At 43.4% G+C, this 26778-nt stretch overlaps 1 protein-coding gene across 1 annotated transcript; it reads right to left on the reverse strand.

Moving 5' to 3' along the window:
- Positions 1-240: 240 nt before the first annotated feature.
- LOC109896806 (transportin-3) lies at positions 241-25190 on the reverse strand. Its single transcript, XM_031831966.1, has 23 exons — positions 24901-25190; positions 21620-21820; positions 21183-21256; positions 20807-20963; positions 20113-20256; positions 19683-19858; positions 19327-19465; positions 19097-19243; positions 18787-18894; positions 18590-18681; positions 18270-18409; positions 17821-18012; positions 13679-13770; positions 13468-13544; positions 13237-13297; positions 12837-12977; positions 8038-8154; positions 7810-7904; positions 2791-2947; positions 2350-2517; positions 1957-2069; positions 1261-1352; positions 241-1091 (listed from the first exon to the last, which is right to left on the reverse strand). The coding sequence occupies exons 1-22, from the start codon at positions 25012-25014 to the stop codon at positions 1292-1294; spliced, it is 2766 nt and encodes a 921-aa protein (XP_031687826.1). The 5' UTR covers positions 25015-25190; the 3' UTR covers positions 241-1091; positions 1261-1291.
- Positions 25191-26778: the final 1588 nt, after the last annotated feature.

Here is a 26778-nt window from a genome sequence, read left to right on the forward strand (position 1 = left end):
ATAAGAATGTGTTCTTAATGGACTTGCCTAGTTAAATAAAGGTGTTAAAATCAAATTCGGCCAAATCGGTGTCCAAAAATACCGATTTCCGATTGTTATGAAAACTTGAAATCAGCCCTAATTAAATCGGCCATTCCGATTAAATCGGTCGACCTCTAACCTTGACCAACTTGGTCAAGGGTGAGGGATCTGGTATGAACAAACATCTAAACTCTAAAACATGATACAGACAAGAGAAAATTTGTTCCTCACGGTTGTTTTATTGTTGTTCACAACATGGCTACAACGCCGACGGTGGCGTCTACCTCCAAGAATGGACGATGCCAGAGGTGGAAGAACAAAAAAAATATATATACTATTTGCCAGAGTCCCACTCGACCTGTCACAACTCTCCTTCCCTGGAAATAGAGAACAGTAAAACTCCAGCCAACATGTTTAAAAAGGTCAAAGGTGACGCCAAATCTCCCAGCATTCCCTTCAACCATTTCCTAAATGCCTCCACAAAGCAGTGGTGACCATTTTGTGAAGGGCCTCGTGGGTTTGCTATTTATTTTTCTATATGGCACCGACAGCAAGACCATGTTAAAGTTCTAAAGACACATCCATGAAAATAAATCATTTCTCAATTTAAAAACGTACAAGTCTTTTTTTGATGCATTATGATTAGCAACCAGGCACATCCTTTTTTTTCCCCCCCTTCCCTTCACTTGTTCTTTTTGAAGATGGATCCTGTAGAAATCCAACTGACGCAGAACTAATCCCATTTCTTTGAGTCGGTGAATTCTCCCTCCTCGGACATGCCCCCCTGCCCCGCCCCCTTTCAACCCTCGTGCCACCTGTAACTGTGGTGACAGTGAGGCAGGGGAGCGAGAGGGAGCGGAAGGGGGGGGGGGGCGTCGTCTCACACAGCCAAAGGCGCATTTCGTTTGCGGGTTCACCCTGTCACTCCAATCCTTGCGATGCGTCTTGATTGGCTTTCCACAGTGCCAAGTCCCGCCCATCTGTCCAGTAGGAGATCCCTTTAGATTCTCGTCTGCTGCGGTCTTCAGCCTCTTTGCCGTCACCTCTGAATGTTCGCCAAAATATTTAACCTGAGGAAGAAAAACATTTAAATGACAAGAAATCAATGGAGATGTTACTGACACTTGCCAACCTAAATACGATCAGATATTTTTTTGGAACCATCTAAAAGACATGGGGTGAGATGAATCTGCAGATCCCAGTGCGGGGGCGGTTTAAGTTTCTGTGTTGATGCCTAACCTGGTGTTCTGGCAGAGCTCTTTGGGCGTGGCTATCGGAACAATCTGGTGAACTCCCGGATAGCCCAGCACACCTGCTTACACTCCTCCGCACTGGAGAAAGAGGGGAAGAGCGAGAAAAGGGCAACGTTATTAATGTGGTGCATTTACATGGTAAAGGTTATTTCAAATGAAATAGGTAATTCAACACATTCAGGCTCGCCATTTATTCAAGGTCACTTTAAATGAATCTGAAATTAACCCACGTCGAGCATGCAGGGTCTCTCACAAGACTCCAACTGTGAACTCAAGGTGCTCCCTGAGAATTACTATCTAGCGGTCATCTGTCTGAAGCTCCCATTCCCTCAGAGAGACCGCGTGTGAGGGAGGGTAGAGCGCTGGAAAACTGGGGAAGGGATGCTTCTAGGCGAGCCTAAACGTGTGGCAGGGAATCCATGAGGTTCCCCTACTCCGGTTTTCCAGCGTTCCACTGCTGCAGGAGCAGCTTGTTTGAGCATGCCTAGTGACACATGAGCTCTTCCCAGAGTCAGAACATAAACAGCTAGCTGTTTTCCAGTGGGAAAATGCAAAGTTTCACCTGACATAACACCTGAACCTATGAGAACCACAAGTGGCTAGTTAGATCATTTCTGGCAGAAAAGAATGCACCAGATTCCACTTGAGAAGCATGGAAGGGGCATGGCTGTGATATGCTCACCTGGTGACCTGCTTGTGGAAGTCTGTGAGCTGTTTGTGTGTGACGGTCACCGCCCCGCCTGACGTCTCCTTAGGAAGCCCCTTCAGCGCGTTCTCCAGCCAGCGGCAGAACGTCTAGAAAACATATCTGCAACGTTAAACATCAAACACACATCAGGAGGCAATGCAATGATAGTACTACAACACTTTCTCACAAGGGAAAGTGCTGTCATGCCCATGTCATTGGAAGTGTGTGTAAATATGAATTGTGGTCCCTGTTGAAAGATGTTCTTAGCGCCATCTTGTGGTATGACAGCGAGCACCTGTCGAAGACTGTGCATATCTACTTTCAACTGCATATGTATTATACAAGTACTGTCAGGAGTGGTAGAGCTAAGATACACATGTGACTCACCGGCCTGTCGAACACCATGATCTCCCAGAGCACCTCAGCCACATCGGGGAGTGTGTAAGGTGGCAGGCAGAAGCAGCATGTGTGCATGAGCTGGGTGACCAACTGCTGCCCGTGCTGCCCCATGGCCTGGCCTATTAGCTGCTTCCGCAGCTCAAAGTCATCCTCGTGCTGCAATGGAAAAAAAGGGAAAAAAACACGTGACAATCTGACTGACATATTGTTGTTATTCAGAGGAGACTTTTGGTTGATCGTCAGACAGTGAATCCCCATGTTTGAGGGGGTCCGTTTGAGCAAGGCGAGGCACAGATTTGCTCATCTTGATGACAAAGAATAATTTGGGATACAAATGTATTTGTAGATCAGTGATTCTGCACAGTCTGCAACAGAAACAAACAAACATTGACTGTTGAAATAGATTTGACTTTGTTGGGGCTGACTCACGTCGTTGCTGACGCCCGTGTGGATGAGGTCTCTGACGAACTTCATGACACTGCAGTTGGCGTCCCGGTGGTCCAGTGTGGTGGCCGCGATAGCACACTGGATGATGTGGACAATGATGCCACTGCTGAGCAGGGTGACGGGACTACGCTGGACAAACCTGCAGAGAGAAGAAGCAAGAGAGAATCTTCTTTATAACCTACATTTTTTATTTTACCTTTATTTAACCAGGTAGGCAAGTTGAGAACAAGTTCTCATTTACAATTGCGACCTGGCCAAGATAAAGCAAAGCAGTTCGACACATACAACAGAGTTACACATGGAGTAAAACAAACATACAGTCAATAATACAGTATAAACAAGTCTATATACAATGTGAGCAAATGAGGTGAGAAGGGAGGTAAAGGCAAAAAAGACCATGGTGGAAAAGTAAATACAATATAGCAAGTAAAACACTGGAATGGTAGTTTTGCAATGGAAGAATGTGCAAAGTAGAAAAAAAATAATGGGGTGCAAAGGAGCAAAATAAATAAAATACAGTTGGGAAAGAGGTAGTTGTTTGGGCTAAAATTATAGGTGGGCTATGTACAGGTGCAGTAATCTGTGAGCTGCTCTGACAGTTGGTGCTTAAAGCTAGTGAGGGAGATAAGTGTTTCCAGTTTCAGAGATTTTTGTAGTTCGTTCCAGTCATTGGCAGCAGAGAACTGGAAGGAGAGGCGGCCAAAGAAAGAATTGGTTTTGGTGGTGACTAGAGAGATATACCTGCTGGAGCGTGTGCTACAGGTGGGAGATGCTATGGTGACCAGCGAGCTGAGATAAGGGGGGACTTTACCTAGCAGGGTCTTGTAGATGACACGGAGCCAGTGGGTTTGGCGACGAGTATGAAGCGAGGGCCAGCCAACGAAAGCGTACAGGTCGCAATGGTGGGTAGTATATGGGGCTTTGGTGACAAAACGGATTGCACTGTGATAGACTGCATCCAATTTGTTGAGTAAGGTATTGGAGGCTATTTTGTAAATGACATCGCCAAAGTCGAGGATTGGTAGGATGGTCAGTTTTACAAGGGTATGTTTGGCAGCATGAGTGAAGGATGCTTTGTTGCGAAATAGGAAGCCAATTCTAGATTTAACTTTGGATTGGAGATGTTTGATATGGGTCTGGAAGGAGAGTTCACAGTCTAACCAGACACCTAAGTATTTGTCGTTGTCCACGTATTCTAAGTCAGAGCCGTCCAGAGTAGTGATGTTGGACAGGCGGGTAGGTGCAGGTAGCGATCGGTTGAAGAGCATGCATTTAGTTTTACTTGTATTTAAGAGCAATTGGAGGCCACGGAAGGAGAGTTGTATGGCATTGAAGCTTGCCTGGAGGGTTGTTAACACAGTGTCCAAAGAAGGGCCGGAAGTATACAGAATGGTGTCGTCTGCGTAGAGGTGGATCAGAGACTCACCAGCAGCAAGAGCGACCTCATTGATATACACAGAGAAGAGAGTCGGTCCAAGAATTGAACCCTGTGGCACCCCCATAGAGACTGCCAGAGGTCCGGACAGCAGACCCTCCGATTTGACACACTGAACTCTATCAGAGAAGTAGTTGGTGAACCAGGCGAGGCAATCATTTGAGAAACCAAGGCTGTCGAGTCTGCCGATGAGGATGTGGTGATTGACAGAGTCGAAAGCCTTGGCCAGATCAATGAATACGGCTGCACAGTAATGTTTCTTATCAATGGCGGTTAAGATATCGTTTAGGACCTTGAGCGTGGCTGAGGTGCACCCATGACCAGCTCGCTCTGAAACCAGATTGCATAGCAGAGAAGGTATGGTGAGATTCGAAATGGTCGGTAATCTGTTTGTTGACTAGACTTTCGAAGACCTTAGAAAGGCATGGTAGGATAGATATAGGTCTGTAGCAGTTTGGGTCAAGAGTGTCCCCCCCTTTGAAGAGGGGGATGACCGCAGCTGCTTTCCAATCTTTGGGAATCTCAGACGACACGAAAGAGAGGTTGAACAGGCTAGTAATAGGGGTGGCAACAATCTCCGCAGATAATTTTAGAAAGGATCCAGATTGTCTAGCCCGGCTGATTTGTAGGGGTCCAGATTTTGCAGCTCTTTCAGAACATCAGCTGAATGGATTTGGGAGAAGGAGAAGTGGGGAAGGCTTGGGCGAGTTGCTGTTGGGGGTGCAGTGCTGTTGACCGGGGTAGGAGGAGCCAGGTGGAAAGCATGGCCAGCCGTAGAAAAATGCTTATTGAAATTCTCAATTATGGTGGATTTATCAGTGGTGACAGTGTTTCCTATCTTCAGTGCAATGGGCAGCTGGGAGGAGGTATTCTTATTCTCCATGGACTTTACAGTGTCCCAGAACTTTTGAGTTAGTTTTACAGGAAGCAAATTTCTGCTTGAAAAAGCTAGCCTTGGCTTTTCTAACTGCCTGTGTATAATAGTTTCTAGCTTCCCTGAACAGCTGCATATCACGGGGGCTGTTCGATGCTAATGCAGAACGCCATAGGATGTTTTTGTGTTGGTTAAGGGCAGTCAGGTCTGGGGAGAACCAAGGGCTATATCTGTTCCTGGTTCTACATTTCTTGAATGGGGCATGTTTATTTAAGATGGTTAGGAAGGCTTTTTTTTTTTTATATCCAGGCATCCTCTACTGACAGGATGAGATCAATATCCTTCCAGGATACCCCGGCCAGGTCGATTAGAAAGGCCTGCTCGCTGAAGTGTTTCAGGGAGCGTTTTACAGTGATGAGTGGAGGTCGTTTGACCGCTGACCCATTACGGATGCAGGCAATGAGGCAGTGATCGCTGAGATCTTGGTTGAAGACAGCAGAGGTGTATTTAGAGGGGAAGTTGGTTAGGATGATATCTATGAGGGTGCCCGTGTTTATAGCTTTGGGGAGGTACCTGGTAGGTTCATTGATAATTTGTGTGAGATTGAGGGCATCAAGTTTAGATTGTAGGATGGCTGGGGTGTTAAGCATGTTCCAGTTTAGGTCGCCTAGCAGCACGAGCTCTGAAGATAGATGGGGGGCAATCAGTTCACATATGGTGTCCAGAGCACAGCTGGGGGCAGAGGGTGGTCTATAGCAGGCGGCAACGGTGAGAGACTTGTTTTTAGAGAGGTGGATTTTTAAAAGTAGACGTTCAAATTGTTTGGGTACAGACCTGGATAGTAGGACAGAACTCTGCAGGCTCTCTTTGCAGTAGATTGCAACACCGCCCCCTTTGGCAGTTCTATCTTGTCTGAAAATGTTGTAGTTTGGAATTAAAATTTCTGAATTTTTGGTGGTCTTCCTAAGCCAGGATTCAGACACAGCTAGAACATCCGGGTTGGCAGAGTGTGCTAAAGCAGTGAATAGAACAAACTTAGGGAGGAGGCTTCTAATATTAACATGCATGAAACCAAGGCTATTACGGTTACAGAAGTCGTCAAAAGAGAGCGCCTGGGGAATAGGAGTGGAGCTAGGCACTGCAGGGCCTGGATTCACCTCTACATCGCCAGAGGAACATAGGAGGAGTAGAATAAGGGTGCGGCTAAAAGCAATAAGAATTGGTTGTCTAGAACAGAGTGTAAAAGGAGGTTTCTGGGGGCGATAAAATAGCATCAAGGTATAATGTACAGACAAAGGTATGGTAGGATGTGAATACAGTGGAGGTAAACCTAGGTATTGAGTGATGAAGAGAGAGATATTGTCTCTAGAAACATCATTGAAACCAGGAGATGTCATTGCATGTGTGGGTGGTGGAACTAATAGGTTGGATAAGGTATAGTGAGCAGGACTAGAGGCTCTACAGTGAAATAAGCCAATAAACACTAACCAGAACAGCAATGGACAAGACATATTGACATTAAGGAGAGGCATGCTAAGTCGAGTGATCAAAAGGGTCCAGTGAGTGGAGAGGTTGGTTGGGGGTCACGGCAATTTAGACAGCTAGCCAGGCCATCGGTAGCAAGCTAGCATAGGATGGAGGTCTGTTGTTAGCCACCTCTTGCGTTCCGTCAGTAGATTAGTGGGGTTCCGTGTGGTAGAGGGGATTAATCCAAATCACACAACAAAAATAAAAAAATAGATATAGTTAGAGGCCCAAGAAGAAAACATAATAATAATAAAAATAAATAAATTGTCCGATTGTCTATTCAGATAGCAGCCGGTAAGACAGCTAACGGTTAGCAGGCCGCAGATGGGCGTTCAGGTAATGTCGCGACGGAGGAGCCAGCCGGATCTCCTTCGGGTAGGTAACGTCGGCAGTCCAGTTGTGAAGACCCGGTGGGGCTCCGCGTAGGCAGTAAAACGGGTCCGGATAGGTGACTGCAGCCCAGGAGTGATTGATGGAACTCAGGAGTGATTGACGGAGCTGGCTAGCTCCGGAATAATTGATGTTTGCTCCGGAATCGACGAAAGCCGATAGTCACACGGATAGCAGCTAGCTAGCTGTGAGTTCCGGGTATGAATGTCCAGAGAGCAGTTGAAATCCAGGGACATGTAGAGAAAAATTGGTCCGGTATGTTCCGTTCCGAGCCGTACAAAACCGGCGATAGATTTTCGAGCTAAAGGATAGCTAATGACCACAAACTGTGGTTAGCTGAATACTAACGATTTGCCAGTAAAGAAGCTAACTAGCTTCTGATTAGCTTCTGGGCTAGCTTCTTGGAGGATTACAGATTTGAGGTAAATAATACTTTTTTATAAATATAAATTGGTGAGGCGGGTTGCAGGAGAGTGTTTTGAAGATGAGTTGATGGAAAATAAAAATTAAATGTGAAAAAAGTTGTAAATATATATATATATATACACACACACACACACAGGACACGACAAGACGAGGACAAAAGACGTCTGAACTGCTATGCCATCTTGGTCTAAAATGCTGCTGTAAAACAAGTATGCCTGTGTCAGGTCCCCAGCAATGGTTATTTTTCATTCTTGCCCCTCAGACAAAGCCCATTGAGTTTACATTTAAAAGTGAACTTATTATTTTGAGGGAGGAGCAACTGCTTGACCTGTGTTCCAGTTGATCATACCTGGTGGCGAGTCTGAAGAGGTCATCTACTGTGTCTGGGTGGTTACGGAGACCGTTGGGCTGCTCCAACAGCTGGAAGGTGGGCATACACAGAGCCTACGGGGAGCGAGAAGGGACAAAGTCAGTTCAAAACCAATAGAACAAACCAGAGTTCCACTGCCACTCCAGTAAACTAGTACCTATGAAAATGGTAAACTATGTACCTATGAAAGTGGTGTGTTTGTCCTACCTGTAGCATGTCTAGTAGACCTTGTCTGCAGCCTTCCTCCATGCCGTACTCATCCACCAGGATGCTGCCCAGATAAAGGAAGCAGGAGTGGGGATACACCTGATACACACTGACCATCTGAAACACCACACATTTAACATCTTTACACCTGATACACACTGACCATCTGAAACATCACACATTTAACATCTCTACACCTGATACACACACTGACAAGGGCCTGACATTATCTTTTGGGACTGAATTTTTACCTGTCCGAAAGCTCAAGTCTGAAAATTGGTGACTGAAAATTGTGTTGTATGATGCAAGGAACCACTTTACCAATAACATTCATTATTATCACTGGTATTGACAATGGAATGCTGCTGGTCTCTGATCCCATGTATTATATCTCCTGCCATGGTGCCTTGAGTAAGGCACTTCACCACCCCCCCCTCCCTAAGTAAAATACTGCACAGATAGGCTACTGTATATAAAACACATGGTCGGTCAATCCTCCATCTGGAGAACTACTGTTGAGTATAGGCTTTTTAGCCAACCCTGCTCAAGCAAAAGTCAGCTTATCAAGGTCCGGTTGAGCAAGGTGGTGTGTTAGAGCAGGGCTGAAGCAAAATCCTGTACACCCAGTAGCTCTCCTGGACGAGGGTTGGCCACCCTGCAACATTACAACAAGGGATGCACGATATAAAACAAAAATATATATATATATTTTTTTTTAAATCGGTGAACATAACAGAAGATATTAGCTAAAAATACCAACATTGGTATCAGCCCGATGTTGCGCTACACGTGCAACACTGCAATCCTAACCTAGCCCACAATGTCTGCTGTTTGCATCGAACAGTCAACAAGTCAAGCAATCATTTGAAGGAGTAAGACAATTTCAGCGAGACAACTCAAATGCAAAATCAATAAAGGCCAAGATAATAGAATTCATTGCCCTTGACAATCAACCGTTCTCTGTCGTGGGTGATGGCTTTCGAGTAACGGTACACGTCGCCATACCGGAGTTACACAGTAATCGTGTCACTGCTATAAGCTTCACGCCGTTTGAGCCTTTGCATGCCAAAAAAAGATGCACGTCAACACTATGACACGTAAAATAATACTTGACTCGTAAAATAAGCTTTTAATTTGACACGTCAAATAACAGTTCTATTATAGAATGTTGCGTGTTCCGAATTTGCACATGCAAGCTAAGTGCCACCACTACTATCAGTAGCACTGTCAAAGCTGTACAAAAGAAAGTCTGCAAACAACCAAACACTGGCCACAAACGATGAGTTTACAATACCGCATTAGTAATAAAGCATTATTTGTTCAACCGCAACTTCTGGGGTAGCTAGCTTTAGCTTGGTACCTAGCTAGCACCAATTTAACAAGCATGAAAACAATGACGAGTAGAAACCACAGTCATTTTCATTATTCTTAGTAATGATTTAGGAATCCTTGTAAGTATTAGCTAGGTTGCCAATTGTTCACCTATTGAAATTGAACTTCAGTTTATGAAAATAAATAGCTAGCCAGCTCCTTAACCCCGTTGCCCAAAGCTAACATAAGCAGCCAGTTAGCTTCACCTGGCTAGTGAGGCTCGACCTGACCGGGTTGTGAAGCTAGCCACAATAAGGATTAGGCACAATAGTGGAATTTGCGGTTTGCCTTTTAATAAAAAGTACCCATTTGAAAGTTATGCAAAATGTTACAATTGGTGGAATCCTGCTATATTTAGACTAGATAATGCTAAACAAGGTTGGAATGTGAAATCAGTCTACTCAATACCCAAGATAAGTTTCCCCCAACGTCTTCCTCAGAGTTATCAGACTCCAAAACATCCACACAGTATTGTTTTTCCTCTGGAATAGTGTTCAATACACAGACAATAAATGTGGCTCAATTCACAGTAGTTTGAGTCCCACAATAAGAGCTACGACGCTAATGTTCTCTGGGTGTCAATTAGTAGACTGATACCTATGGATTGTGGATCAAATTACATGGGGTAAGGCTGTACAGGGAAATAAGTATGCCTCCAATGCAATTCTAAAGTCTAATACATCCAGTGTGATTTAAGATTTGTCAAATTAACAAATTGTATTTTGTTGATTTTATATAACATTCCAACCTCGTTTCGCATGATCAATTCAATAATGGCATAATTCTACTATTCATTTGCATCACTGTCAATGTCATACTTTTATTTTGAAGGCTAACTGCAAAGTCCACTATTGTGGCTAGCTTCACATAGATGGGTCAGACCCCCATTAATCAAATAAGAACGGTCTTATAAATTAGGGTTATTTTAGATGACACCTAGCTAAATAGTTAGCTAACTAACTAACGCTACTGAAACAGATGTCGTTTTGCTATGTTTGCATCCATCAGTTAGCTAGCACTGTAGGCAAGTTACGTATCGATGAATCGTTGTGACATATGAAATAAGAGAGTGGTAGAGTAATCAATGTGTAATAACTACGTTAAAAAAAGTATGAATGTGTTAAATGTGATGCAGTCATATTCAGGTCCTGACTGGTCAAAAGTGTTATTTGACACGTATCTTTTATGACACGCAAAGACCCAAAACGGCGTTCCATAGAAATCCTGGTTGAGAATTAAACAACTGAACGAAACAGCACAGCAAGTAGGTGAGAGAAATAGGTTTTGATTATGTTTTACTGGTAATGGGGACATATGTAAATGCCAACAATATAACTTTTTTGGTCAGTGTGGTGTGTGTGTGTGACCTTTAACTAGGCAAGTCAGTTAAGAACAAGTTCTTATTTACAATGATGGCCAAACCCGGACAACGCTGGGCCAATTTTGTGGCGCCCTATGGGACTCCCAATTACAGTCTCTCGCACTGAGATGCAGTGCCTTAGACCGCTGTGTCAAAGTGTGTGTGCGCGAACTATTTAACTGTACTAGAATGCATAAAAAGGCCCCTAAAATGTAAAAATATTTTTTGGGCAAGGAAAATATAATCAGCCAAAAATGTAATTTTGGTGTATCACTAATTACAACCAAATACTTACGTCTTTATAAAATAATTTCACTAATTTAATGAACCAGGGATTAAAATGATTAAGGTGGGCGAGGTAGCCTACTAAAAAGTTTATATTTGTAAGGTTAAAATATTCAGTGTTCAGGGGAGATCATTACAGCAAAGGAGTTACTTGTCAATTGGGCTATTCTAAGAATATTTGTTAACGTTGTCAGAATTACATGGCCAGTATTGAATAGAGGAGAATCCTAGCCAATTGAGCGCTGTAGAGATGGTTTTACAACCGGAGTATGAAGTATCGGTTTCATCAACTGCGCACCCATATCAAAATGTGTGTTGGCCATTTGCGGCAATACACAAGTTCCTGTGGAAAGTTATTTTAGTTAGTCGGACATGACATTTAATGCATACTAACGGTTAACTAGCGAGATTGAAATTCAAAGCAGTGTAGTTTGTCTGGTTATCTAGTTAGTCTTTTGCATATCATTATTTTGCAAATGTACTTCAGTCTCGCTCTCCCTCCCTCTGGAAACTGGCACACAGCTGATGCACAGGATTCTTATTGTTTACCAAAAATGTGCTATAACTGGGAAATAGCTTACTAGCAATTATCATCAACAAATGTCAAACGCGGATCCCTTTGACCTCAAAAACACATCTTGCGACTACATGATTGAAAGACCACTTTGCCTATGTGATAGAATTACATATTTATCCGATTTGTTTGATATTAATAGTTAACGATGATATACTTAACTATAGTAAGACATTTCTGTTCTTTTAAAATGTTGATTTTCTGTAAAGGGATGGTTTCCACTAACTTCATGCAGTTAATATGGGCGTATGGTAAGGGAAATGGGTTTTGCTAGAGATTGCTTGAGCTGACAATGACTTGGTGATAAAAACCTAAAGCCGGCATTCCATAGACGAGATGCGGTGTGTGTAACCCAGATAGAGATTGCCTAGAAGAGTTTAGAACAATCACTCATTGTCTTATCTTCCAGGCATCTGGGAAACTAAGCCGGGTTGGGGGTTAAAATAAAAAAAACCTGTGCGGATGACCACAGGATAAATCCAAAGTGGCTAATGGTGCCCCCAACCTTTTTTGGGGAGGGGTGGAACCAGCCATGACTAAGCATCTTTAGTATATAAAAAAAAACTAAAGTTTGTCTTTAAAGTTTAGGCTGCTCAGCCCAACAGTCACGAGTGTTGGGTTGACTAGTCTCATTGTAATAATTCAACAAAATTAAATAAAGATGATTGTTTGAAGAAATAACAAAGTCTCTCTCAGTATGAATTTCCACGACACCTGTCAGTGCAGGCCTACAATAATTATACTGTATTCCGATGCGCTCTGCAGATTGGGAGTGAGCAAAACATCACATCCGGAGGACACTGATCTATTTATGAGCAAAGTAACCTAAATATATATATTTTTTTAAATGACTAGCCCCGGGCAAGCAGACAAGCCGTAATGTTATGCTGACCATCTGAAACACACACTGTTAAGACCTATACTAGGGTAAAAAAATGTCCAGTAACTTTCCACAGATTCCCAGAAATCTAGATTCAAGAGGGAATAATCAGGAAGCAAGGGAATCTGTCAACCCAGGAGTTTTGAAAAGTTACTGGAATTTTGCAACCCTATACTGTACATTCAGCCTAACTTTGTCATAAGTCACCAGCTGCCTGCCCTGGGCTCAACAAGCACCCAGTGGCGATGGACATTGTATACACAAATAACAGACACGCCAACAAAGATTAACCCATCTGCATATTGTGACCCAAACACAGGAACACCCACCTGTGTGACGAGTGGCTGTAGTAGAGAGGCAGAGCCCTTGCCCACGCAGCGCACAGCGAACCGCAGGCAGCGACAGCAGCGTTCCACAATGCGGTTATCAGCCTGGTGTGTGTTTAGAGTCTGTGACAGGACCGGCCAGATCTACAGAGAGCCAAGGAAACACCAAATATAGGTTTAGCATGAGAAACTGTGGGAATGTCTGTACGCAATCATGGCCTCCAATTGAAATTACAATCTGAAAAGGAGAAAAGCACCAAGGTAGTTGAGCACCAAAATAGTTCTTAGTCCAATTAATGTGTTGAACAACGCAGGTTGTATGCAATTGGTAGCTTCGTCCAAATACAAAAAAAAAAGCTCAAATGTAGAGGGTGGGGGGAAAAAAAACTGCCAGTTGCTTTACCTCCTGGATGACTTTCTGACATGGGTGTGTTTGTCCATTCTCTACAATGGGGTTTGTGTGTCTGGGGGGGGGGGGGGGGGGGGAGAAGAAAAAAAACATTAGGCCAAACATTTCTGCTTAAAATATTAATCAGCCCAAATCATATCAGTATAGCTACATTAGACAGTTCGTGGCCTGGGCACCCAGGATATGTATATTTAGCACAATGCGTTATAAATTAGTTGAGTGTACCGGAAGATTACTGCTAGTCTGTCAAGCCAGACAGTGGGGTCAGCGGCTTTCCCATTGCTGGGGTCCTGAGAGAGAAGCTGAAGATAGGAGACAAATAAGCAAACCTGTTGGTATCACACAAATACCCAATCCACAAAACTACTACTATTGTAGTGGGTTACACACAACCTACAACCAAACTTGCACATAAACAAATGGCAGAAAAACACACCTTTTTGAGGGCCATGACCTGCACAGCACACAGGTCACTCAAACACTCAGCAATCTTCTCCAGGGGCAGACGAGCCAGGACCAGGGCTGTACCTGCATTGCAAAACAACCAGCATTACCATGGTGACAGAGCAACACCACTCGTTTAATACAAATCAAACTCATTAGGTAATCAAATAAAAAACTGGACCCACAGTCCAGAGAGAACAAGTTGCTGAAAGAAATGGACTAGCAAGTGAGACAGAAATGAATAAAAACAAGAGATTGAAAGTGAGATGGAATAGAGAAGGAGTGGAGCAGAGAATGAAAGACCGACAGACCAAAGTACTGGAAAAAGTGGCATGGTATAAATGCCTGGACTACATTCATTTTGGAGAATCACTTATACAAATGGGTTAAAGTTATGTATTAATAGTAAATAATGGCCACTTCTCAGAAAGTATTAAAATTGTCAAAAGGAGTTAAAAACACGTCAACCATTGCCATTAGAGGTCGACCGATTAATTGGAATGGCTGATTAATTAGGGCCGATTTCAAGTTTTCATAACATTCAGAAATCGGTATTTTTGGGCGCCGATAAAAAAATATATATACACACCTTTATTGAACTAGGCAAGTCAGTTAAAAACACATTCTCATTTTCAATGACGGCCTAGGAACGGTGGGTTAACTGCCTTGTTCAGGGGCAGAACGACAGATTTTCACCTTGTCAGCTCGGGGGATCCATCTTGCAACGTTACAGTTAACTGGTCCAAAGTAATAACGACCTGCCTCTCTCTCGTTGCACTCCACAAGGAGACTGCCTGTTACACGAATGCAGTAAGCCAAGGTAAGTTGCTAGCTAGCATTAAACTTATCTTATAAAAAACAATCATAATCACTAGTTATGGTTGATGATATTACTAGATATTATCTAGTGTGTCCTGCATTGCATATAATCTGACTGAGCATACAAGTATCTGACTGAGCATGGTAGGCAGAAGCAGGCACGTAAACATTCATTCAAACAGCACTTTCGTGTGTTTTGCCAGCAGCTCTTCGTTGTGCGTCAAAAGCATTGCGCTGTTTATGACTTTAAGCCTATCAACTCCCGAGATGAGGCTGGTGTAACCGAAGTGAAATGGCTAGCTAGTTAGCACGCGCTAATAGCGTTTCAAAAGTCACTCGCTCTGAGCCTGTGGTTGTTTCCCTTGCTCTGCATGGGTAACGCTGCTTCGATGGTGGCTGTTGTCGTTGTGTTGCTGGTTCGAGCCCAGGGAGGAGCGAGGAGAGGGACGGAAGCTATACTGTTATACTGGCAATACTAAAGTGTCTATAAGAACATCCAATAGTCAAAGGTATGAAATACAAATGGTAGAGGGAAATAGTCCTATAATAACTACAACCTACTTATGGCCCTGCCTACACAACTTTCTAACAATGTTTTATTCTACTTTATTTGGAATGGGCCTATTCATATAATGATTATGAATTCGGAGGGCAGAAATGACTAAATATTAAAGCATTAGACCTCTCACTTAAATGCTTCAATCATACAAAAACTATACTATAATCCAAACTGGTTCTCTAGCAGATTAGTAAGAATGGCTCACCTAGTATTCAAAAATGGCCTTTTTCTCTTCATTCAGATTACAACCTCTCACTTTTGGTTATTTTTAACACAAGACATAGAAAACTGTTGGCAATTTCAGTTTAATCCACCAGTAGAGACATAACAAATATTATCATTAAACTCCAATACACTAATTGATTAAAAAAGTGTTTTTGGAGAAAAATAATAAAAAATGTATAATCTTCTAAATTATATAAATACGACTGGTGGAGTTCTCACACTGGCAGTTAACAAAAACATATGGAAATGTCTGCTCTAACCAAAATCACAACCAACGGATTGCAGCATTACTGCACAAATGGAGGAGTCAAGTGGAAGGGGGAGAAGGTAAGGAACTTGTCTTTTGTCCCTACATGAAGACCAAAATCATTTACAGCTGCGCCATACAGGTTGACAAAGTAGTCAGGAGATTTGCGATGTACTGATTCCCTGGCACATGGTTAGTGAACTGATAGACAAAACGAAACCAGATTAAAAACATAGAATTTCAATTATACAAAATTCTTGCGATAGTGCGCACACACACACCGTACCAGTCAAAAGTTTACACCTATTAATTCCAGGGTTATTTTTTACTATTTTCTACACAGTGTAGAATAATAGTGAAGACAACATATGGACTCGTGTTTTAACCAAGAAAGTGTTAAACCAAAATATATTCTATATTTGAGAATCTTCAAAGTAGCCAACCTTTGCCTTGATGACAGCTTTGCACACTTGGAATTCTCTCAACCAGCTTCATGAAGTAGTCACCGGAAATGCATTTCAATTAACAGGTGTGCCTTCTTAAAAGTGAATGTGGAATTTCTTTCCTTCTTAATGCGTTTGAGCCCATCAGTTGTGTTGTGACCAGGTAGGGCTGGTATACAGAAGATAACCCTATTTGGCAAAAGACCAAGTCCACATTATGGCAAAAGACCAAGTCCATATTATGGCAAGAACAGCGCAAATAAGTAAAGAGAAATAGTCCATCATTACTTTAAGACACGAAGGTCAGTCAATCCAGAACATTATGAACGTTTAAATGTTTCTTCAAGTGCAGTCGCAAAAACCATCAAGCACTATGATGAAACTTGCTGTCGTGAGAACTACCACAGGAAAGGAAGACCCAGAGTTACCTCTACTGCAGAGGATAAGTTCATTAGAGTTACCAGCATCAGAAATTGCAGCCCATATAAATGCTTCAGAGTTCAGAAAACACTGCATGAATCAGGCCTTCACGGTCAAATTGCTGCAAAGAAACCACTACTAAAGGACACCAAAAATAAGACTTGCTTGGGCCAAAATACACAAGCAACGGACATTAGACTGGTGGAAAACTGTCCTTTGGTCTGATGAGACAAGATGATCTCTGCATGTGTAGTTCCCACTGTAAAGCATGGAGGACGTGTGATGGTGCTTTGCTGGTGACACTCAGTGATTTATTTAGAATTCAAGGCACACAACCAGCATGGCTACCAAAGCATTTTGCAGCAATAAGCCATCCCATCTGGTTTGCGCTTAGTGGGACTATCATTTGTCTTTCCACAGGACAATGACCCAACACACCTCCAGGCTGTGTCAGGGCTATTTGACCAAGAAGGAGAGTGATGGAGTGCTGCATCAGATGACCTGGCCTCCACAATCACCCAACCTCAACCCAATTGAGATGGTTTGGGATGAGTTGGACTGCAGAGTGAAAGAAAAGCAGCCAACAAGTGCTTAGCATGTGTGGGATCTCCTTCAAGACTGTTGGAAATGCCTTCCAGGTGAAGCTGGTTGAGAGAATGCCAAGAGAATCTCAAATATAAAATATATTTTGATTTGTTTAACACTTTTGGTTACTACACGATTCCATGTGTTACTTCATCATTTTTACATTTTCACTATTATTCTACAACGTAGAAAAAAGTACAAATAAAGAAAAATGCTTGAATAAATAGTTGTGTCCAAACTTTGACTGGTACTGTGTGTCATTTATTTATTTTTTAACACACGAGACACAACCATCCCAGCTCTGCAGACTCGACTGTGAAGAACCAATCATTAGAGCACTTGTTTTGGTACTGCCCATATGTACTGTTGCTTGTTTTTGGTCACAGGTTCAGGAATGGCTGAAAGCTCCAGGTAAATGTTGGAATCTAACTCCAAATGTTATAAGTCAGTCAAATCAATCAATAATACTCTTAGCAAAAGGTTTTTTAACTTTAAATTTACAATCTGTAGAAATTATGAGAATAGAAAGTTTCAAAATGTTTGTGAAACATCAGTGGAAAAATATATGGCAGCTAGAAATCAAAACTGGATGGTCTTCAGAGATAGATGGGAGGGGTTGAGAGTAGTTGAAGGATGGGACTAAAATAAACAAAATATAAGTGTCCGTAAAATGTGTGTGTGTGTATGTATGTATATAAAAAATAATAATAATAAACATGTACAAAATCAAATAAAAAGTGGGATTGAAAATGCAGACGACACTGATAGAAGCCACAATCTGCCATATTAAAACTGATCTACCCCATAAAAAGTGTCAAAGGGTGGCATAACGTTACCTTTGAGGAGGCCTACGGCGGCTTCGGTGGTCAGGGCAAAGGAGTCGAGGGCACGGGCGATGTCCAGCAGGCCCTGGAAGTGCTGGGCCATGTGGTCCCGGCACACAGAGCAGATGTTATGGATAGCCTTGGCCGCCACGGAAGCCAGGGTCTTCTCCCTCAGGCCCTTCATCAGGTAGTTCAGCACGGGGTCTGTGACAGAGCGGGGCTAAGGTCATACACACATCCAGAGTATACAACCAAGAGGGGCACAGGCAGAGGTGTAACAAAACAGAGTGACACAGGCATTTGACACAGGACGGAAAAAAGAATGGAAAACAAAGAAAAATGACAAGGAAACAGACGTGCTCAAAACTAGAGTTATACACACAGATGAAGATGAACCTCCAAATTGATTAACTCAAACACTCAGGTCCCGAGCTAAGCAATTGACTGTAACGTGAACCTACCTAGGAACCGCGGGTTGCGGTCAACGACCTCGCTCATCTCCCCCACCAGCTCAATGCTGGTGTAGCGCACTGCGATATGGACAGTCTCTGGCAGCAGCACCACCTGCTCTAACACCTCTGTCAGGGTGGGGTTGTTCTCACTGACAGGGGAAAGCATTAACACGTTATACATTACACACAAATTTAAGACTGAAACATTACACAAACACCCTGGGGGGGAATATACAAATCTACAGCAGTTGTACACATTCTACACAGTGGGAAGGGATTTAGTCATTATTCATTCTATTAATGAGGAATGACGTGCAGAGGACACTCACGGGTCTACACTCTTGGCGATGGCGGCCATGATGAAGAGAACAGCCTCTGTCACCTCCCAGGGAGGGTTGCCTTCTTTTAGAGTGGAGTACAACTGAGAGAGTGAGAGGGAGAAAGAGGAAAAACAGGAGAAGACAGTCGGTATATCTTGTCATCTAAATGACATCATTTGAACTTGCAATTTCCAAAAGGTTGCTACCTGGGAGAAACATTCCATGGAGCCCACAAGGAAAATGACATCCTTCACAAGATCAGACACCCTCATCCTGAACTCGCCAAAGTCATCTGTATCTTCTGGGATGCCCTCCTGTGGATCAACACAAAAGTGGAGACCATGAGTGAAGGATACTCTACTACCAAAGCCAAATGATCTACTGAAGTACTTGGTAATATGTGCACATGGTTAAGGGATTCTACAATCAGATACGACATAAGCAGAGTATTGGGGAGTATGGTTGGCATCACTGGAATTGGTTAAGGACTCCTTGTCATGTGTTGGTGGTCCTTACGTGGTCGGGGTCTAGTTGGCAGTGGCGGGCCAGGCCGTGCAGCAGTCTCTGGATATAGGGTCTGAAGATGCCGTGGAGGGCAGGGTCGTTGGTCTTATACAGGTTCTCTCCCAGACGATACCAGAAGTTAAAGGAAATCTCCACAACCTGAGATTCACCAGAAGAGAACACACACACTTGAAATCCACCCAAAACAGAGTGTGTGTGTGGGCATATCTTGTGTTGTGTACCTCATATTGGGGGTGTCCTGCACAGATGAGCAGCAGCTCAAGCGTTCGCAGGTCTCCCATGCCCTGGCCTGGACTCTTGACTGTGGTCTCCAGAAACGTCTCACACAACTCAGTGAAGATCCTACAGTAATTCAATACTCTGACAGGACAAGGGAGAAGGAGAGAGAGTTAAGGAAGGAGAGAGTTGTGGATAAAAGTTAGCATTCTTTTCTTCCACACAGAGGACAGTGGAGATGAGTCAGACGGTATCAACATCAAGAGCAATGGAGGAAGGATAGGTTTGGGGCAGGAAGGAGTGTGGTGATTGGATAGGTGATCTTGGTGTATGTATGTAAAGGGGAGTAGTGTGTTCATACTTGTCGAGGTCCTCCCGTGCCACAGCCATATGGTAGGCCGTCTCCAGCGTGAGGACACCCTGAAAAAGCTGCAGGGCCAGGGGCATGTGTGTGTCCACGTTCTCGATGGCGTACAGCGCTGAACACACACAGTCGGACGCAGCCTCGTGCAGGTTAGTGGACGTCTCGTCTCTTTGCTGCCAAACAGACAAAAAATAACAGTATGACAAAGAGATGTTCGGTGGCTGAAACCCATGCATTATGCATACAAGCGATTAGCATTCTAAACCGGTATAAATTATTGCCCCGCCCCCCCGTGGTTGTTGCACAAATAAGGGTTTGGAACGAATGCTGCTCTAATATTTCGAGAGACTTTGGGAGTGTTTGTCACTAGCACTGTTAATTTGTGCTTCCAAAATGCCATGAGAGAGAGTGAGAGAAAGAGACATACCAGCACTTGGAAAAGGACCATCAGGAGCTGGTTGTTGGCCATAAAGTTGCTGTCCAGGACTCCCAGGTTGAACCAGCTTCCCAGACAGCGGAACACCTTGATCAGCATCTTCTCATTGCTGCCAGACTTCTCCACACATGTCATCTAGAGACAACACACATGCGCTAACAACACTGATCCTTATCAAAACCACAGCACTGTGTCTGAAGCCAAACGCACGAGGAAGTTCACCCAACGAAACAGGAGTCACGACAGGTGTTATTGACTCAAGGAAAATTGTTGATTGTAGGTTGAGGTAACCCCCAACACAAGCAGTATAGTTCTGTCTCTTTTCTGTTGGTTTTGGGAGGACAACTCATACATCCTTATACTTAATCCTCAAAAACATCTACAGTCAAACTTGGACATTCTGCAGAGAAAATTATACTACAAAGTGAGTGGTTCAGTTTGTCCCTCTAAGGTAGTGGTAGTAGCTGAATAGCTTTGTGATAATGAGGCTGTACATCACAGGGTTTTATAATGAGAGGATGAACCCATAGGGGTTCTGCTTAACCAGTAAGGGGGAGTGGTGACAGGTGCTCTAGTTTAGACCAGCTGAAATCAGGTGGGTAAAATAGGCTATATGAGTATATGAGTATTGGCGAGAGAAAGATGAATGGATAGTGTGCGTGTCGGCCAGAGAGAGAACTCTCACCAGTAGGGTGACCACAGTACTGGAGTAATAGGCCAGGTCCTCGATGATCTCTGTCCTGCGATTGGCTCCGATGCGTAGGGAGCGGCTGTGGACCTCCTCGGGGAGCACTGTAAGGATCTCTATCAGAAACGTCATGGAGCTGACATCATTGCTATACCTGAGAGGCAAGGAGAGTGGAGCAGAGACGGCAGCAGTCAGTAATGAGAAAATTAGCATGAAGGAGATGCATTTGAAGCTTAACGTCACCTCAAAAATACAAACTATTTACAATGGCTTTTGACTTTATAGAACCACCCAGTCTAATATCCCTTAACTCTGGCATTCTGTTACCCACAGGTGTGATCTGAGATGAGTGGTTGAACGGCAGGGGTCTTACTTTTCAATGAGGGTGTGGACACAGCCCTTCCAGGAGGCCATCTGTAGAGCGAGGTCTGCAATGGCCAGAGCAAGCTGAGAGGGGGAGGAGAGAAATTAGACAAGAAATCAGGAAGAACATGTAAGGATTAGAGTATCTTAATGCCACGTAATACTGTACTTGTTAAATTGTACCACAGCTACACCCCTGTGGTGGTACATTGGGGTAAATGCTAGAGTTCTATTGCTACTGTGCCATGTGCATGGCTAAGCCTTTGGGACATTCCGATGGTCAGTGGGACATTCCTCGAGAGCATTCTAGGAGCATAAAGGCTAAGACAGAAATCCAAGTCATCCGAGAGTGTCAGTGGTCACTGACAGAGGGTGATACCGGATGGACAATAATTGGATGGAAGGAGCGTTACCCTAGGTTACATCAATGTGCGAGGAGGCCATTACCTGAGTGACGATGATGGGGGAGAGGTCTTTGAGGCTCTGTATGTGTGAGAGCAGGGAGTCTCGGAGGGCGATGTGGGTCTCTGGGGGGAGCTCAAAGAACGACGTCTGGATCTTCATCTTCATGGTCTGGGCGGCAAAGTAACAAGACTCCACGTCCTGTTTCAGCTGGAGGAGCTGGTCTGCCATCTCCCACGCGTACATCTGTGGGGAGGGGATACGGGGAGAACAGTTAGCACCACCTTTAACTTTATTCAGACTGGAAGGTTACGGAAACAAGTCAAAAACAGGGATACTGGTGCGGAACCACCCTGAATGAGAGATGTGCCCCTGCTACAGTGGTAAATATGAAAATCAAAGTCCATTCCAAATGAAGCAAATAAACCCACCTACGTTTCATTGTTTAAACCATTTTTCCCATGTGGCTGCACTTGTCATCCCGGGACAGTGCCGTATTTTAGGTCCTTTTCACGTGTCACGTCATTTCTTTCTACAAAAAAGGACCTTTTGGTCAGCGAGACGCAATTAATTCAGGCTACAAGAATGTAGACCTAATGACAATCACCGACTGTTATTACACCTTTTGGTGTTTTTTAACATACGTCTCTTTCCATTTATCAAATGGGTGCACAGTGCACGATTTTAGATTTATTTCTAAAAATCTAGTACTTTTTCATGTGATTTGGTTGACAATCAGAAGAAATCATGACAGGTTGTGTTCATGCCACATTAAAGGGTAATACATTTTTGGCATTAAAATGGCATGACTTAACTATTAGGCCCCTAAAAATAGTCAGACATGTTACGCCGATTGTCAAAAAAAAATCACTACAAAAAGTAGGCTACCTGTCCATGTCCATCCACTCCATTAGCCTAGGCTATAATCCCCTAAACAGACTGGATCCACACTGAAAATACACAATCATTAGTTTGATAAAAGACCTACTCACAGAAGAGATGGAATTGTTAATACAAAAAATAGAAAATTCCAAAGAAAAGGCAGAATAAACTAAATCGAACATCTTTTATATCAAAAAGACAGATGTTGGTCTATAATCCTGGGGGGAAAAAATTTCTTTCAACAAAGCAAATAGAGCCCAGTTTCAAATGATCACTGAGGAGAACTGTTGCAGACTTCAGATGCGCATCACATTGGCAACTTTTTTAAAATTCTGTTATATTCATGTTTTTTGTTGTTGTCTTTTTTTAGAATAAAAATAAGTGTCCTGACTGTGATAAGGGCTCGGGGGTAAAACGTGTTGTGTCTGCTAAATTAACAATGCAAGGCTATGCAATTGCACAGCCATAGGCTTCTACAAGTAAGCGCCACTGCTGAGGTTACTGCCTTTTTGAAGATTGTGTTCCACAATATAATCAGTTGACATTAAGGTTTCAATAACATCACTTGCTTTTAAATTAGGAATTGTTATCTGTAATGGTTATGATAAACTAGGCATTGTTGGCATAGTCCTACAGAAAAATGTAAACAATTTTAAAGATATTTTGTTCTCAAATGGGGGAAAAATAAGGTGAGAACTCAATCACAAAAAAAGCACCGCCCAGTAAATGGATTACTTTGCTTACATTCTCAGGGTTGGGTTCCAACCTACTCAAATTATTTCAAAACCACACTAATCACGCAAACACCCAAAGGGAGTAGGCCCATTTTTAAAAATGCAGTAGGTCAAATCTGATATCCTTCCTATGCAACACCATCAGGTGCCTGTTGCTAGCTGCCTTCATAGAGGGCTTGTTGCCTTAACCAACAGTTGGTCAGCTATTAGATATTCTGGAGTACGGTATAAAGTAAAACCTGGTAAAAATGTGTATGAGAATTTATATTGCAAAGTGAAACAGCCAAGCCCCTTCCCCATTTGTCCATCAGTGTCCAGTATGTCCTGGCAGCCAGGGTGAAAAAGCTGCTGACAGCACAGAGCACACACACAGTGCTCATCACTCAGATGGCTCCTACTCTCCCAATTTAGACTGTTCAGATCCAAGTGCCAGCAAACTCAGTAAGTTGCTTGTCACAGTCTAAAGTGTTTTAAAACATGTTATGCAACATTTCATTTTTTCTTAGGGAATCAACACATGGCTTTGTGAGGCATTTCTGTGGGAACTGCATGATAGTGGGGAGAAATAGCTGTTTTGAATCCAGTTACCCTGAGGCTGTGTCTCTCAATGCAACCTGTAGGAAGGCCATCTATTATAGAAGTTATCACAATAGTACGTTAAAGTTGGTAGGAATACGTAGCGGCAACATGAAGTGGGCCGTATTTCAGATCATTGATTGTCCGATGACAGACAATGATTACATTTCCTGCAGTAGTTAAGGCAGTAACCAATGAATATGCGGAAACCAGACCGACGCAGCACCAATGGAGGAAAAAAAACAAAAAACAAATGCGGAAATAAAACGGCTAACGTTAACCAACAGCAAACAACTTTAACTGGCACACCATTTACCCAACATAATCAACACAAATGGAAGTTGTTCGTGTAGCTAGCCAGGTTAACGTTCGCTGACTAACTCAAAACAAAAGCCCCCCTGGAAATATCGTTAGCCCGCTAGCTAACTTTAGCTAGCGAGGCAACACGCCCCTCTACTAAGCAATTTAGCCTTATGTGGCTAAAACGGCAAGTTTGCTAGCAAGTAATGGACGCTAGCATGGTGGCCACCCTCGCCTCGCGCTCTTCCTGTGCTATGGCCGGCTAACGTAACTGTCATTAGCGCGAGCTACTGATTATGTCAAGATTGTAGTTTAGTTAACCCTAGGCAACTACATAAGCTAACTAGCAATACATGGATGTTAAACTAGTTACTGTATCTGCTGTGTGGCTAACTAGCTAGCATTGTCAAACGCCATGGATTGTTTAAGGACTAACGTTACACGCGAGAGAAAGCTAGCTTGTGTTAGCTTTCTTATCTTCGTTGCACATAGGAATCCCCATAGACCTATACCCGTTTCCATTTGACAGTTACTAGCAGGCTAGTAGTGGAAAGAGCAACTGTGCGGCTAATGCTAGGTAGTTAGTTTGCTAGCTATCTACCAAACTAGCTTAACTAAGCTAACTAGATAATGCTATGCAGTTTGTTGCTAGCTAGCGTGTGAATCTATGCTCATTCATTCGTAGTTGGGTTAGCATAAACAAATACGTGTTTTTTATCACCATGGTATTACGCATTCTGATGCAATATTTTGTTTTCGGCCTCACACGACCTGCCTAGCCATGTCTTGTTCTAGGCCCATTCCAAGTCCCCCCCATCTCTCGAGTTTACTTACCGATCTCTGTAGCTCCCCCAGCCACACCGAAGCTCGCTCTTTACCGGCGGGGTCCGGATCATGATAAAGAGCCTGCACAGCTTGATACACAAGTGCAACTGTCGGTTTCTCCATAGCGCTATGCTACGTTACAGTTTAGTGTAAATGTGAAGGCGCTACAGGTTCCACAGATTATGTTTAGACGGGGTAATATTTATTCGTTCCTTGTGCTCGCTGTTCCGACCGCCATCTCAATCGAACACAGGCTCCCCGTGTGTCGCCGACAAACGCCCCCGTCTAGAAATACAGATACAGGAACTAAAAGCTGTACACACTAAAAGCTTCACATATTCGAGAGACACAATGGGCGGGTCTCTTTTACTGTTATTGTAAAAACAAGAAACACCATATCAATTGAATTAATTAATGGTTACAATGTATAACTATGTTGCTATGCGGTATGTACAAAAAAATTGTAAGAGAACCCCAATATACACTGAAAGACCGTTAGATGTCAGCAAAGCGCATGATTTACAACAGTTGTTCTCAAACTGCGGTACTAGTACCAAAAATGCCTATTAATCTGTTCTAGGAGTACCCCCGAGGGTACCTAACTGGCCAATCCACAGGGGCTATTTGGGAATATGCATAATAAGATTTGCTTAACTATCAGATGGACATGAGGGGGTACTTCAGTTCAGATTGAGCGAGATGTGATTATAGTAACCAAAAAAGGTTGGAAACCACTTACAACAATCAAACCAGATAGTGGGTCATTACAGGTTTGCGTCCTCGAAGCAATTGTCAATAGTTTCCCTGCAGGAGAGTAACCTGATGCAAAGGAGACATTGGACCCCAAATTGTTCCTGGTCAGGTCACATGGTTAGAAAAACTCCTGGCAACTATTGGCATGTTTCATAGGTGTAAGTACACTACATGGCCAAAAGTATGTGGACAACTGCTTGTCGAACATCTCATTCCAAAATCACGGGCATTAATATGGAGATGGTCCTCCCTTTGCTCCTACAACAGCCTCAACTGCGGGGACTTGCTTCCATTCAGCCACAAGAGCATTAGTGAGGTCGGGCACGGATGTTGGGTGATTAGGCCTGGCTCGCACTCAGCGTTCCAATTCATCCTGAAGGTGTTCGATGAGGTTGAGGTCAGGGCTCTGTGCAGGCCAGTTAAGTTCTACCGACAAACCATTTCTGTATGGACCTCGCTTTGTGCACGGGGTAATTGTCATGCTGAAACAGGAAATGGTTTTCCCCAAACTGTTGTCACAAAGTTGAAAGTACAGAATTGTCTAAAATATCATAGAATGCTATAGCGTTAGGATTTCCCTTCACTGGAACTAATGGGCCTAGTGTGAACCATGAAAAACAGCCCCAGACCATTATTCCTCCTGCACCAAACTTTACAGTTGGCACTATGCATTCAGGCAGGTAGCGTTCTCCTGGCATCAGCCAACCCAGATCGTCCGTCGGACTGCCAGATGGTGAAGCATGATTCATCACCCCAGAGAATGTGTTTCCACTGCTCCAGACGCTTGGCATTATGCATTGTGATCTACCACTTCGCGGCTGCTCCTAGACATTTCCACTTCACAATAACAGCACTTACAGTTGACCGGGGCAGATCTAGCAGGGCAGAAATTTGACGAACTGTCTTGTTGGAAAGGTGGCGTCCTATGACAGTGCCAAGTTGAAAGTCACTGAGCTCGTCAGTAAGGCCATTCTACTGACAATGTTTGTCTATGGAGATTGCATAGCTGTGTGCTCGATTTTATACACCTGTCTGCAACGAGTGTGGCTGAAATAGCTGAATCCTCTCATTTGAAGGGGTGTCCACATACTTTTGTATATATAGAGTATCTCAAGTTTGATAATTGTTGCTTGC

Source organism: Oncorhynchus kisutch, linkage group LG9 (genome assembly GCF_002021735.2).
Source record: "Oncorhynchus kisutch isolate 150728-3 linkage group LG9, Okis_V2, whole genome shotgun sequence".
NCBI lineage: Eukaryota > Metazoa > Chordata > Actinopteri > Salmoniformes > Salmonidae > Oncorhynchus > Oncorhynchus kisutch.

Bases quoted from the DNA above. Each gene is read 5' to 3' on its own strand.
- LOC109896806 (XM_031831966.1), bottom strand. From the start codon at position 25,014: ATGGAGAAACCGACAGTTGCACTTGTGTATCAAGCTGTGCAGGCTCTT. The intron at 19,244-19,326 runs GTACACAACACA...GGTGAATCTCAG, and splicing joins CAGGACACCCCCAATATGAG to GTTGTGGAGATTTCCTTTAA. The intron at 13,545-13,678 runs GTGTGTTTTTCT...TCCTATCTTCAG, and splicing joins AGGTCATGGCCCTCAAAAAG to CTTCTCTCTCAGGACCCCAG.